The following is a 16,470-nucleotide window of genomic DNA, read 5'->3' on the forward strand; positions in this document are numbered from 1 at the left end:
GAGAATTGAAGAAATTCTGTTTCAATCTCAATCTTGGATCTCTCTGTTTTCTTTACTGTTAATTGAATTCCATTTCCGGTTCATTGTTCTTCATCTCTTTTCTTTGCAATTTACAATTTCCTTGTTATTGTTCTTGTTGGATCTAGGAAGGCATTGAGATCTAGACTTGGTTTTCTAGTCTCTGGGTCCTGAGATCTAAATCTCCAATTTACATTCTGTTTCTTGCTTTCCATGTTCATTTACTTTTCTGCTATAAGATCCGATCCAATCCCAATTCCCTTTCCTTCTTCTGTTTGATGCAATTTAATTTTTCCTTGTTTAATTTCTACAAATCCACATCCCAATCCCCTTTACATTTCAAGCAATTTACATTCCTTGCACTTTAAGATTCCGCAATTTACATTTCTTGCACTTTAAGTTTCTGCCATTTAATTTCTTGTTCTTTAAGTTTCAGCAATTTATTTCTTGTTCTCTTTACTTCAATGCAATTTAATTCTGCAAGTCACAAAACCATCAACCAAATCTTGATTCGCTTGACTAAATCAACCACTAAACTAAAATTGCTCAATCCTTCAATCCCTGTGGGATCGACCTCACTCCCGTGAGTTTTTATTACTTGATACGACCCGGTACACTTGCCGGTTAGATTTGTGTGTTTTGGGAGAAATTTATTTTTCCTCCAAAAATATCTCATCAAGGGATAAACCTCATGCCACTCTCTGTAATGGAGAAACTAGGAATCTTTGAGGTGCAAGCTGCCAGAATCTCATTAGAGATGGCAGACAACTCAAGAAAACAGGCTTATAGACAGGTAGAGGACGTGTTAGTAAAGGTTGAAGGCCTTTACATCCCTGCTGATTTCATAATCCTAGACACTGGGAAGGAAGAGGATGAATCCATCATCCTTGGAAGACCCTTCTTAGCCACAGCAAGAGCTGTGATTGATGTGGACAGAGGAGAGTTACTCCTTCAACTGAATGAGGATAACCTTGTGTTTAAAACTCAAGGATCTCCTTCTATAACCATGGAGAGAAAGCATGAAAAGCTTCTCTCACTGTAGAGTCAATCAAAGCCCCCACATTCAAACTCTAAGTTTGGTGTTGGGAGGTTCCAACCTTGCTCTAATTATCTGTGAGGCTCCATGGGAGCTCACTGTCAAGCTATTGACATTAAAGAAGCGCTTGTTGGGAGGCAACCCAATGTTATTTAATCATATCTATTTTATTTTCTTTTTGTTATTTCATGTTTTATTAGGTTGATGATCATGTGAAGTCACAAAAAAACTACTGAAAAATCAAAAATAGAATGAAAAACAGCATTGAAAATAGCACACCCTGGAGGAGAGCAGTCTGGCATTTAAACGCCAGAAACAAGCATCTGTCTGGCGTTTAACGCCAGAAACAGGCACCAAGCTGGCGTTTAACGCCAGAAACAAGCATCTGCCTGGCGTTAAAATGCCAGAAACAAGCTACATTTGGGCGTTTAATGCCAGAAACAGGCAGCAGTCTGGCATTAAACGCTAGGATTGCACAGCAAGGGCATTTTACACGCCTAATTGGAGCAGGGATGTTAAGTCCTTGACCCCACTGGATCTGTGGACCCCACAGGATCCCCACCTGTTCTTCTCTCCTTATCACACCTTTCCATAACACTCTTCCCCAAATTAACCTCCACCAATCACCTCCATTACTTCTCCAAAACCATCATACAACCCACCTACACCCACCCACTTAAATTCAAACCGTCACTCCTTCCTTTTCACACATCATAACCACCTAAAACCCCCTTGACCGAACCATTCACACACCTCCATCTCCTCCATTTTCTTCTTTTGCTCGGGGACGAGCAAACATTTTAAGTTTGGTGTGGTAAAAGCATTGCTTTTTGTTTTTCCATAACCATCTATGGCACCTAAGGCCAGAGACATCTTCATTGAAGAGGAAAAGCCCATCACTAAGAAAAGGATGGAGCAAATAAGAGATCATGGACCTCAACATGAGCATGAGGAAATTCCTCACCATGAAATCCCTGAGATGCCTCAAGGGATGCACTTTCCTCCACAGAATTATTAGGAGCAAATCAACACTTCCCTAGGAGAATTAAGTTCCAACATGGGACAACTAAGAGTGGAGCACCAAGAGCACTCCATCATCCTCCATGAGATTAGAGAAGATCAAAGAGCTATGAGGGAGGAGCAACAAAGGCAAGGAAGAGACATAGAGGAGCTCAAAAGCACCATTGGTTCTTCAAGAAGAGGAAGACGCCACCCTCACTAAGGTGGACTCATTTCTTAATCTCCTTGTCTATTTATTTTACTGTTTTCGGTTTTCATGCCTTATGTGTTATTTATGTTTGTGCCTTTACTACATGATCATTAGTGTCTAAGTGTCTATGCCTTAAAGTTATGAATATGAATCCATCACCTCTCTTGAATGAAAAATGTTTTAATTACAAAAGAACAAGAAGTACATGGTTTCGAATTCATCCTTGAAACTAGTTTAATTATTTTGATGTGGTGACAATACTTTTTGTTTTCTGAATGAATGCTTGAACAATGCATATGTCTTTTGAAGTTGTTGTTTATGAATGTTAAATATGTTGGCTCTTGAAGAATAAGGAAAAAGAAGAAATGTTATTTGATAATCTGAAAAATCATAAAAATGATTCTTGAAGCAAGAAAAAGCAGTGAATACAAAAGCTTGCAGAAAAAAAAAGAAGAAGAAAAAAAATAGCAAAAAAAAAAAAAAGAAAAAGAAAGAAAAAGAAAAAGCAAGCAGAAAAAGCCAAAAGCTCTTTAAACCAAAAGGCAAGAGCAAAAAGCCAATAGCCCTTAAAACCAAAAGGCAAGGGTAAATAAAAAGGATCCAAGGCTTTGAGCATCAGTGGATAGGAGGGCCTAAAGGAATAAAATCCTGGCCTAAGTGGCTAAACCAAGCTGTCCCTAACCGTGTGCTTGTGGCGTGAAGGTGTCAAGTGAAAACTTGAGACTGAGCGGTTAAAGTCGAGGTCCAACGCAAAAAGAAGAGTGTGCTTAAGAACCCTGGACACCTCTAATTGGGGACTCTAGCAAAGCTGAGTCACAATCTGAAAAGGTTCACCCAGTTATGTGTCTGTCGCATTTATGTATCCGGTGGTAATACTGGAAAACAAAGTGCTTTGGGCCATGGCCAAGACTTATAAAGTAGCTGTGTTCAAGAATCAACATACTGAACTAGGAGAATCAATAACACTATCTAAATTCTGAGTTCCTATAGATGCCAATCATTCTGAACTTCAATGGATAAAGTGAGATGCCAAAACTATTCAAGAGACAAAAAGCTACAAGTCCCGCTCATCTGATTGGAGCTAAGTTTCATTGATATTTTGGAATCTATAGTATATTCTCTTCTTTTTATCCTATTTGATTTTTAGTTGCTTGGGAACAAGCAACAATTTAAGTTTGGTGTTGTGATGAGCAGATAATTTATACGCTTTTTGGCATTGTTTTTACATAGTTTTCAGTATAATTTAGTTAGTTTTTAATATATTTTTATTAGTTTTTAAATAAAATTCACATTTCTGGACTTTACTATGAGTTTTTGTGTTTTTCTGTGATTTCAGGTATTTTCTGGCTGGAATTGAGGGACTTGAGCAAAAATCCAGGGCTTTCCAGCAATATATAATAGTCTATACTTTTCCCGAGTTTAGATGACACAAACTGGCGTTCAACACCAGTTCCATGCTGCATTCTGGAGTTAAACGCCAGAAACAGGTTACAAAGTGGAGTTAAACGCCAGAAACAGGTTACAAACTGGCGTTCAACTCCAAGAGAAGCCTCTACACGTGGAAAGCTCAAAGCTCAGCCCAAGCACACACCAAGTGGGCCCCAGAAGTGGATTTCTGCATCATTTACTCATTTCTGTAAACCCTAGTAACTAGTTTAGCATAAATAGGACTTATATCCTTAGTTTTATCTTTGGATCGTCTTTTGATCCTTTGATCACGTTTGGGGGCTGGCCATTCGGCCATGCCTGGACCTTCATCACTTATGTATTTTCAACGGTAGAGTTTTTACACACCATAGATTAAGGTGTATAGCTCTGCTGTTCCTCACAAATTAATGTAAAGTACTATTGTTTTTCTATTTAATTCAAGCTTATTCCTATTCTAAGATATCCATTCGCACCCAAGAACATGATGAATGTGATGATTATGTGACGCTCATCATCATTCTCACTTATGAATGCATGCCTGACAAACACTTCCGTTCTACATGCAAACAAGCTAGAATGAATATCTCTTAGATATCTAAAGAGGACCGAGTCCGAGATATTAGAATCTTCGTGGTATAAGTTAGAACCCATGGATGACCATTCTTGAGATCTGGAAAGTCTAAACCTTGTCTGTGGTATTCCGAGTAGGATCTGGGAAGGGATGGCTGTGACGAGCTTCAAACTCGCGAGTGCTGGGCGTAGTGACAGACGCAAAAGGATAGTAAATCCTATTCCAGTATGATCGAGAACCGACATATGATAAAGAGTTGAGATTACGATTGTGCGTACCAAGTTTTTGGCGCCGTTGCCGGGGAATGAACGATCACGATTTCCCACACCAATTGGCAAGGTGATTTCCAGCTCTATTCCCTTGAGTTCTTCTTTGACAACTTCCACCTCCTTGCAAGTTTCTTCAATTTCAACCTCTTCCTCTTGGTAGCTTTCTTCCAATTCGATCTCTTCTTCATTGTTCACCAAGGGCATGGGAGGTTGTGCTTCTTCTTCTTTAATCTCCATGTCAAGTCCAATAGGAGAGGATTCAATTGCAGATAAGAATTCATCAATGATTGAATTCATCTCTTGATCAACCTCTTCAAAGTCTTCAACCATGATATGCCTTGGAGGTTGTACACCCTCCTCAACATCAATTTCAAACGTCTTTGAAGGAGGCTCTTTGACTTGAATTTCCCATGGAGGTTCAGCATCTCCTAAGTCTTCAACCAATTCTTCTTCTTCGATAATTACAGCTTCCTCTACTTGTTCCAGTACAAAGTCATGCTCCGTACTGTCCACTGGAGTTTCTAGTATCTCTTTCATGCTACGTTCTTCATTAGATTGTCCACATGAAGCCATGGGGGTTCCTTGAGTGTCCGAACATCAGGAAGGTAGTCTATTTATTGCTTGATTCAATTGGTGAAGTGTGGCATGAAATTTTTCAAACGTTTCCTTGAATTGCTCCCTTGATTCTTGGGGTGATGGATATGGACATGGTGCATAGGGAGGTGGTGGTTCTTGGGAGTAATTGGGTTGGAATTGGGGTGGGTATGGGTTAGGGTCAAATGGAGGTGAACGGTAGTAGGGGGCTTTTGAGTGTGGTGTTTCAAATCTGTGTTGAGGAGGTGGTTCATAGGCATATGATGGGCCTTGTTGGTAATTACAAGGGGGTCCACCATATCTAGTGTCTAGGCATGCATTCTGGAATGGTCGGGGTCCATGGTATCTTGGAGGATGTTGTTGCCAAAAGGGTTGATCAGATCCTCGTGGCTCCGTCCATCTCTGATTGTTCTGACCTTGATGCATGTTCCTGTTATAGCTTCTATTCCTTTCAACATTATTAGAACTAAACTCAAAGCGATGGGGGTGAGAACTCATAATAGCAAATAAAAATTAAAAATAAAAATAAAAACAAATTTAAATTAAAAGGTTATTGAAATTTAAATTTTGAATTTGAAAATTAAATTTTGAATTTTGAATTTTAACTTTTGAAAATTGAATTTTGAAATTTGAATTTTGAAAAAGTCAACAATATTAAAGATTTGAAAAAGATTTAAATTTTGAAAAGGTTTGATTTTAAAATTTAAATATTTGAAATTTGAAATTTGATTTTTGAAATAAGATAAGATAAGATTTTGAAAAAGATATGATTTTTGAAAAAGATTTGAATTTTGAAATTTAAAACTAAGATAAGATCAGATAAAAATTTTAAAATAAAAATCTGAAATTCTTTTTTATGCAAATTTTGAAAATTCAATTAAAATAAAGAGAAAAGATATTTTTGAATTAAATGAGGAAAGAGAAAAACAATAAAATGACACCAAACTTAAAATTTTTAGATCAAAACGAAGAAAACAACTAAGAACAACTTGAAGGTCAAGATGAACACGAAGAACAACTTGAAGATCAAGATGAACACCAAGAACAAATTTTTGAGAAATTTTTAATAACTAAATAAAAACCAATAACCTCTTAATTTACGAAAAAGCAAAAATAAAAACAAAAATAAAAACAAATAAACAAGCAAAAAGCAAATATTTACAATAACCAATAATAAGGCACACGTTTGCAATTCCCCGGCAACGGCGCCATTTTGAAGAACAAAACTCTCGCGCGATCTAGAATTTTCACAATAAATTCGCGTTGTAAGTATAGCTTCTAGACCGACAAGAATTCCTTTCTTACAAAAGTTTGGTTGTCACAAGTAACAAACCCCTAAATAAATTGATAACCGAAGTATTTAAACCTCAGGTCGTCTTCTCAAGGAATTGCAGGGAGGTATGATTTATTATTGGTTATGGAAAAGGTAGAATTTTTGGGTTTTTTGAAATAAGGAATAAGTAATTTAAATTACGAGAAAAATAAATTAATAATAATAAAATCTCTTGGCAATGTATAAGAGTTAGAATTCTTATCCCAGCTATCCTTATCAGATGTGATGAGAATTGGGTTTTAATCCCACTTAGTTAAGTCAAGTGGACTGATTAATTTAATCCTCAAGTCCTAGTCAATCCCTGTGGGAAGACTAGCTTTAGAGCGATCCAAATCAATCAGTAATCTGCCAATTTCAATCACTGCTGAGTTTGACAACTTAAGTTTTACTAATTACTTAACCAAGGCCAAAAGGAAGAAAATATCTAAATTAAATTAAAAGCATCCATATAAATAAAGCAAAGCAAAGTCAAATCTGAAATACCTCAAATTATATTAAATAAAACATTCGAATCTAAACACAAAGAGTTCATAAATAAAATTGAGAAAATAAATAAAAAGAACATTTAAACCTGTGATGAAGAAGATGAAATCCTAATCCTAATATAAATCCTAATCCTGATCCTAAGAGAGAGGAGAGAACCTCTCTCTCTAAAAACTACATCTAAAACTAAAAATTATGAATTATGAGCTGATGAGTTGTTGTCTGATGAATGGATGCATTCTCCCACTTTATAGCCTCTAATCTGTGTTTTCTGGGCCGAGAACTGGGTCAGAAACAGCCCAGAATTCGCTGGTTTCGAATTCAAACACGCTGGTTTTTCTTCACTGTGACACATCCGCGTGGATCACGCATTCGCGTCACTTATCGTCAGGGCAACTATGGCATATTATATATCAAATCGAAGTACCGGATGTTAGCTTTTCAACGCAACTGGAACCGCATCATTTGGACCTCTGTAGCTCAAGTTATGACCGTTTTAGTGTGAGAAGGTCAGGCTGACAGCTTTGCAGTTCTTTTAATTTCTTATATTCCTTCTACTTTTGCATGCTTCCATTCCATCCTTTGAGCCATTCATGCCCTATAAACTCTGAAAACACTTAACACACATATCAATGTATCGAATGGTATAAAGGGAGAATCAATATTAATAAAATTAAGGTCAAAGAAGCATGTTTTCAATCAAAGCACAAAATCAGGAAGGAAAACATAAAACATGCGAATTGTATGAATAAGTGGGTAAGGACTTGATAAAAAACAATCAATTGAGCATAAAATAAACCATGAAATAGTGGTTTATCAACACCCAAGAGAAAAGAGAGAAGGAACAGCAAAACAAAAGCAAGGCAAAAGCACAATCAGGACAAAAACAAAGTGAAACGAGCAATCAGCCAGCTCAAAAAGTAAAGGCCAAACAGAACAACACCAAGAACACAGAAAAGCAAGCACAAATAAACCAAGAACCAGAGCAAAATCAAAAGTAAACAGGAGAACAAAGAGAGTCTACTACAATGCAAATTGAAAGGGTGAACCATAACCACCATGAAGAGAATTGGATGGAGGCAAAATCCTCAACTCCATCATTCATGGAGGAAGGGATTGAACCTTTTAACCAAAACCAACAAAAGGAAGGAAGACCCCCTGACCTTATGGAAGCAGACATAATAGAAAAAGAAGATATAGTGATGGATTCCTTGGAAAAGGAGCCAAGCATGAGGCTAATTGAAGGGGTGGACTTCACCACACCAGATATGAGTATATCAGAGGATGTGGACATGCAGATGCATTAATCTGCTCCATGCTTTCTCTTTAGCTTTAGCTTTCTAATTTCTGTCTGTTTTTTGTTTAACAACTGGTTTATCTACCTTTTCTGTCATCCTTTTTGTTTTAATGATTACTCTTATTTGGAATGTGCGAGGTGCGGCTAGCGAGACTTTTAGGTGCATCTTTAAAGAATTGATGAGACAACATAGACCAGACATTGCTATTCTTTTGGAAACTAAGTGCAGTGGAGACAAAGCAAAAAGAGTGATACATAACCTTGGTTTCTCTTACTCTATTTTGGAAGAAGCTCAGGGATTTGTAGGAGGCATATGGATCTGCTGGAATAGACCAGATATCAACATAACCACCATAGAAAAGCATAGTCAATATTTATATGTTAAAATCCAAACTCAGAGTGAAAAGGAATGGTTCCTCACAGCAGTCTATGCCAGTCCTCAGAGCCAGAATAGAAGGGAATTATGGCCTAAAATTCTTAATATAGCTAATCAGACTATGGGAGATTGGTTGATAGCTGGTGATTTTAATGAAATTAAAGACAGCTCAGAAAAAAAAGGCGGTGCTACTATTAGTAACAGAGATTGCAAAGTGTTCTCCGGTTGGATAAATAGATGGGGTCTAATTGATTTGGGTTTCATAGGGTCTCGCTACACTTGGAGAGGACCACAATGGGAAGGACAAGATAGAGTCTTCAAAAGACTAGACAGAGCTCTCGCTAATCATTCTTGGAGGACAAGGTTTCATGAAGCCATGGTAGAAGTTCTTGCGAGAACAAACTCTGACCACCACCCCCTCCTTATTATAAATGAAAGAGAGAGGGTGAGAGGCCAAGATAGACCCTTCAGATTTGAAGCTATGTGGGGAATGCATCAAGAATTTCAAAACTGTCTGAACACTAGCTGGAACAAGAACAACTCTCTATTAGGATCCTTTGTGGATCTTAAAGAAGACCTCCAGAAGTGGAATAAAGAAACTTTTGGAAATATCTTCAAGATCAAGAGAAGAATTCTGAACAGAATAAGTGGCATTCAGAGGAGTAGATCGTATGGTAACAATCGGTATCTGGACAAATTAGAGCAAGATCTCAATAAAGAGTTAGAAAACGTACTAGATAAAGAAGAGACTTTTTGGATGCAAAAATCAAGACAACAATGGATAGTGGAAGGAGATAGGAACACCAAATATTATCATACTAAGACTGTCATTAGAAGGAGAAGGAACAAAATTCAGAAACTCAGAAGAACAGATGGAAGCTGGATAGAAGAGGATGATGAATTGAAAGACCATATCGTAAACCATTTTCAAAGCATCTATCAAGAACAGGTGAGCATTAGTCCAATTGAAAACTTATATGATACTTTACCTAATTTCAACGCTTATGTTTACATGAAACTCATAGCGGAGCCCACTGAAGAGGAAATAAAAAATGCTCTCTACAGTATTGGATCATTTAAAGCACTAGAAAGTGATGGATTCCCATCTCTTATCTACAAGAATAACTGGGATTTAATGAAATAGAAGCTGTATGATTTTATCAACTGCTACTGGCAATATCCGGATCTTATAAAGCAATGCAACAACACTCTACTAACTCTTGTGCCTAAACTTAATAGCCCAGAATTTATCTCTCAATTTCGGCCTATTGCTCTATGCAATGTGAGTTACAAAGTCTTGACCAAGATTTTGGTGGAAAGAATCAAATCGCATTTGAATGATAGAATAGCAGTCAACCAATCAAGTTTCATTCCGGGAAGGAAGATTCAAGATAATATTCTTATTGCCAAAGAGATGATGCACTCCATGAGGCGGATGAAAGGAAAGAAGCAATTTATGGCCATTAAAAATTGACTTCGAGAAAGCCTATGACAGGCTTAACTGGAGTTTCTTGGAAAAAAGACTTCAGGAGTTTAAATTTCCGGAGCACTTAATTAAAATCATTATGTCTTGCATTCAATCTGTCATTTATAATATCATTTGGAATGGTAGCAGAACTGAAGAATTTTCTCCTAATAGAGGCTTGAGGCAGGGAGACCCATTATCTCCCTATCTCTTTGTCATCTGTATGGATAAGTTATCCTATTTAATTGAGAATAATGTGCAAAATGAAAATTGGAGACCCATGAAAGTTGGGAGAGAAGGACCAAACATTTCTCACCTTATGTTTGCAGATGACCTTTTACTATTTACAGAAGCCACCAATGACCAAATAAGGAATGTTATGCAAGTGATGGATAATTTTTGTAAGGCCTCAGGCCTTAAGATAATAAGGAAAAAACTTCCATAGTTTTTTCTAAAAGTGCAACTGCTACCACTAGACAGGAGATCTCCAATCTCTCAGGCTTCAAAAAGCAAAAAGATCTTGGAAGATATCTTGGAGCCCTTATCACCAACAATGGGAGGAGTACAGATAATTTTAAAGAAATATTGGGAAGAGTCCTTAGCAAGCTGAAAGGGTGGAAGACTAAATGTTTGTCTTTGGCAGGGAGACTTACGCTAGCTCAAACTATTTTAAATCCAGTTTTGAACTACAATATGCAATATGAGAGGATACCCAAAGGAATATGTCTGGAGGTGGAAAAGATTCAAAGAAGTTTTATTTGGGGAGAGGAGCCTAACTAAAGAAGAATGCACCTGATTGGTTGGAAAACCCTTTGTCAACCGAAGCACTTGGGGGGTCTCGGATTCAGAAAACTGTCAACCATGAATGATGCGTTCATGCTCAAAGTCATATGGCAAGCAATGGAAAATCCGAAAGCTCTTTGGGTGAGGGTGCTATCCCATAAATATTGCAATGGGGGAAGATTAAACAACAATGCAAATTATAAGCCTACGGACTCAAGTTTGTGGAAGGAGCTTAAAAAGATCTGGCCTGTTTTCCAAGAGCGTTCTGTTCACTATGTTAGTAATGACTTATCCACCTATTTTTGGAGAGATCAATGGGTGGAAAGAAAAGGTATTTTAATAGAAAAGGCTATTAATCCTGTCAATGTGGATTTGGACAGTTTTGTGTGGGAATGGATATCTACAAATGGTGAGTGGGATTTAGAAAAGCTCAGACTCTATCTACCGCAAGACAGCATTGAAAAGATATGTCACATGAGCCCTCCAAAGGAAGAAAATGAGGATGACAAGGTGGGTTGGAAGCTTTCAATTGATAGAAATTTTGCAGTCAACACAACATACAAAAGTCTCTCAAATTGGCCAGAAAAGGTAAAAACTATTTGGACAAAGATATGGAGTTGGAAGGGACCTCAGCGAGAAAAAGTTTTCGTTTGGACAGCTATGCATAATAGAGTCATGACAAATCATAGAAAGACAAAATTATTTAGGGGAAATGGGGAATGTCAATTATGCAAGGGAGGCCAAGAAGATCTTATGCATGCTTTAAGGGATTGTCCTAAAGTTTCTACCATATGGATAAAACTCATTAAAACAACAGAAACTCCAAGATTTTTCCATCTCAATTGGGAAAATTGGATTGAAGTCAATTTCAGGCAACAAATGGGTAATAATCAGAATTTTGAGTGGAGGGACATCTTCATTCTAACTATCTGGAGACTATGGTATTGGCGCAATAGAGAAATTCACGAACAAAACTACAAGAGACCACCCAACCCACAAACAGAAATTATCAAGCAAGTGACTGAAATTAAAGAAGCCATGGAGAGGTCTTACCAGGTCAGTCGCCAAAGAAGGAGAATAGAGAAGCATGTCAAGTGGAAGCCGCCTCCAGAGGGATGGGTGAAGTTGAACACAGACGGGGCTGCACAGAAGAACCCAGGCAGAAGTGGCTGCGGTGGTCTTCTAAGGAATAATGAAGGGCGGTGGATTGCTGGTTTTTCACATCGAACTGGAGAAGCCACGGCGTTCACAGCAGAACTATGGGGAGTGGTAAAGGGATTAGAGCTTGCATGGACGATGGACTTCAGGAAAGTGGTCATGGAAGTAGATGCTGCTGCGGTGGTTCAGAGACTCAACGGAGGAAAGAAATTGGCCTCCCATCCAAATCCTGTAATTAGAAAAGTAAATGAGTGGAAAAGGAAGGATTGGAGTATACGTTTTGTACAAATTTATAGGGAAGGCAATAGATGTACTGATCGCCTAGCAAAAAAGAGTTTAAATTTAGATGATGATTTTGTGTTTTAGGATTTACCTCCTTTAGATCTAGTTAGTATCCTCAGTGATGATGAAATAGGGGCTACCTTACCCCGTTTAGTTTGTATTTAGGTTTTGTTTTCTTGGTTTTTATAACCCCATTTCAATACCAAAAAAAAAAATATTCAAATCAAAGTTCAACTTTTATAGATGGTGTGAAGTGACAAAAATGTAACATAATTAAAAATGACGGTCAACTTTTTATAAACCATTTCTATCTTTTTCATTCCAAAGTCCAAACTAACACTGTAGATTCTTTAATAAAAAGCCTAGAATTGAAGGTTTTACAGGTTCTATGAAATCATAAATAATTATAGATTCAAAAATTCCAAATTATTTCTAATTTAAACTAATTTCTAGATAATTTAATTGAGTTTGAAGGTCTAAAATTTTATGTGTGTATGTGTGGTTACATATATTGGCTATGTAAATGTTATTAAAATTAAAGTCACATGTGTGTATCTCTATATTTATGGTGGTTATATGTATTGGCTATACAAATGTTATTAAAATTAAAGACATATTTTTTAACAATACTTTTTAAAAAATATTATTACTAAATAATAAAAATTCGTTACTTTAATTTTAGCAACGTTAAAACACTATAGTCACTATAACCAATGCACCATACGAATATTAAAAAAAGGTGATTGTTCTCATACCCCAACATTTGTGATAAAACTCATATCCTGTATAGGTGGACCAATACAATATAGATATGTGGCATCATTAATTCTAGTCAATTAATAATTAAATAATTAAAAACTTAAAATTTAATATATTTTAAAAGTATTAATTATTATTTGTATACAAATACGAATACGTATATACTTTAATCATATATGGTTAACTATGGTTGAGTATTTTTGTTTATTAAAATTAATACAAAATTAAAATGAAAAATCTTTTCCCTTTCCATCAGCGTTGTCTTCCTCCCAAAACACCCACTAGTTACTGTTTTCTGTTCTAAGTTAGACTCTTGAACGCCCAACCCTTCAGATGTGAACCTCTCCACCATCGCCGTTCACTGCCGCCGCTCACCGACATCGCCGATCCTTCTATCTCACAGGCCTTCTCCTATCTCCATCTCCATCCCCCGTCGTTAGCCTCTGCGATCACGATTACAACGCCCCTGTTTCCGCCTCCAACAGCAGTGTTGCCGCCGTCTTTCACGTCCTGAGCCTCCGTGACCCCTGTGCTCGCCGCCTCCGATCCACCAGCGTAGCGACGTTCTCCATCACCATCGCTGACGTCCACACCCCTGACATTAGGCAGAAAATTTGTTCCATAAAGAAATCAACAAAATAAAACTGACGGTTTGAATATGCAAGAAACAAATCCAAATAACCAAAAAAAAATAAAATTCATTGTTTGAACAGAGGATGAACACCTAACCTAATGTCAGGGGTGTGGACGTCAGCGACAGTGATGGAGAACGCCGTTACGCTGGTGGATCGGAGACGGCGAGCACAGGGGTCACGGAGGCTCAGGACGTGAGAGACGGTGGCGACTCTGCTGTTGGAGGCGGAAACAGGGGCGCTGTAATCGTGGTTGCGGAGGCTAACGACGGGGGATGGAGATGGAGATAGGAGAAGGCCTGTGAGATAGAAGGATCTGGCGGTGTCGGTAAGCGGTAGTGAACGGCGGCGGTGAATGGCGATGGTGGAGAGGTTCAAATCTGAAGGGTTGGGCGTTCAAGAGTCTAACTTAGAACAGAAAACAGAAATAATTTTGTATTAATTTTAATAAACAAAAATACTTAACCATAGTTAACCATATATGATTAAAGTATATACGTATTCGTATTTGTATATAAATAATAATTAATACACTTTTAAAATATATTAAATTTTAAGTTTTTAATTATTTAATTATTAATTGACTAGGATTAATGATACCACATGTCTATATTGTATTAGTCCACTTATACAGAGTATGAATTTTATCATAAATGTTAGGGTATGAGAGCAATCACCATATTAAAATGCGTATATATATATATATACAGCCACCATGCATGACATCAATATATGAGTGATCAAACAAAAAAGGTATTAAGAAAAATATTGAAACCCAATTAACAGGGAAAAAAATTGTATTGTATATAAAGGATCGGGAAAATTAAAGATTATTCATAATACTAATTAAAAAGAGAAAAATACTAGAAGGCCAATCTTTTGGTGTAAAAAAAGTGAGAGTTCATTAGTATTTGTTCAAATATTAAAAAATTAAATAAACTGTTAATCACTTAGAATTTCTCGTAAAAAGAAAAAAACTGGTGTAAACTGTAAACCACAATGTTGCTATCTGAAGAAAGATTTGCTTTTGATGAAATAGCTCTCAAAAATAAAAAAAGAAAAAAGGAACTTATGATCTATGAAAGATTATAAAAGTTTGACAAACTTTATTAAATAATTAATTTAGTGTTTTAACTTTTAATAGTTGATTTCGACATAATTAGAAATAGCATGCATATAGTGTGATTGATGTTAACAAATAACATGTCATATAATGTGACACACCCTAAATGTGAATATCAGCAACGAGGAGTTCAAAAACATGTCATGTATAGTACAGCAACCAAGGATGTTTAAAACATGTAACATGAATTAATAAAAGAAAAGGGATAAGGGAAATCATAAGCATATAGTTACAATTGAGATATCAAACACCAAGTTAAAAATATTATACTAAGAAAAAATTATTCAACTGCTATGTAATGTTTATATTAAATTAATATCGATTCTTAACTCATATATATATATATATATCTGACTTGTTTAATTTGCAGCAGAATTGCATGTTTTAACATAAAGTACATTATTTATTCAGCCGATATAAAAATTAAATTAAATTTAATGTTCGGTATATATATAATTTACCTCAATCATGAATCTTACTATCTGCCGTGGTACACTACTGCATACAATAGATTTGAAATATCTAGTTTGCCTGTATGCAACAGTTACAAGTGTCATCTTATTAGTTACTTTTGAATAAAGAAAGTTACTTGAGCAATATAAAATCTGATTAAAGAAGCAGCCATAACAAGATGACAAACAATGAGAAACTGATTGAGATATTTTCTATTAGGTACTAGTTAGTGAAAAGTTCTATTAACTATTCGAAAACACACGTTTTGTCTAATTTATTTAACAGTGATATACGATAAATATGTCAGTCTCTTTAAAAAAATTAGATGGATGTGTGATATTTCTCTTATAACATATATATAATTATCAGATTTTAATTATTAAAATCTTAGATCACAAAAGATTATATAATATTATCTTATTTTATCTTATTATGCACACATATAAAATTTCTAAAGTCCAAATAATACACGATAACATTCAAAAACTAAACTGAATCACTCAAAAAATAAAAATCAATAATTAATAGAAGTCCAGAAAAAAGTTTACTCCCACAATTTTCTTTTAAGTTTACCAGTATTTAGGGATGTGTTTAAAGCAGGATATGCATGTTAGACAAAAACCTATTCAAGATGCGGATGGACGAGTGGACAAAGGGAATGAATGTTGTATATCACAATCACAGTAAGAAATTTTTATCAAATAAGGTTATCCAAAATTACTCATTTTGAAAGAAAAAAGTACCTACTACTAGTCTACTACTATGCCTATATTAGACAACATGTTTAATAAAACCAAACCACTTATAAATTTCCGTTTAGAAGACTAGTGAGTAGTGAAAATGTTTCTTTCTAACCACGAGATTCCATCGTTCCCCCGACTAAGAAGTAAGGAAGAAGTTTTGGACTACTTGGCAGTTTTGATAGCATAGACGTGACTATGTCTAATTGTTTAGAAATAATTAGTAGTACCATGAAGTTACGTAACTATACATATCAGATGCTACCTACCTTATACAAAATTGTTGGAGCTACTTTAAAGGTTTAAGCTAAGTGAAGAAGCTAAAGCAACCCTTTTATTACTTTGATATTTTCTAAACGTAACTGAGGATTTTTTTTCCAAATAAATGAATTAAATATTTTATTTATTTAAATATGTAATTTAAAAATATTTTACTAATTTGTATTGAATTATTTATCTC

General features: G+C 35.9%; 1 protein-coding gene across 1 annotated transcript; it reads left to right on the forward strand.

Moving 5' to 3' along the window:
* On the forward strand, positions 8,350-9,759 carry LOC107615804. The gene has a single exon (XM_016317834.1). The coding sequence runs from the start codon at positions 8,350-8,352 to the stop codon at positions 9,757-9,759; it is 1,410 nt and encodes a 469-aa protein (XP_016173320.1).

The sequence above is a fragment of the Arachis ipaensis genome, chromosome B09 (assembly GCF_000816755.2).
Source record: "Arachis ipaensis cultivar K30076 chromosome B09, Araip1.1, whole genome shotgun sequence".
Lineage (NCBI taxonomy): Eukaryota > Viridiplantae > Streptophyta > Magnoliopsida > Fabales > Fabaceae > Arachis > Arachis ipaensis.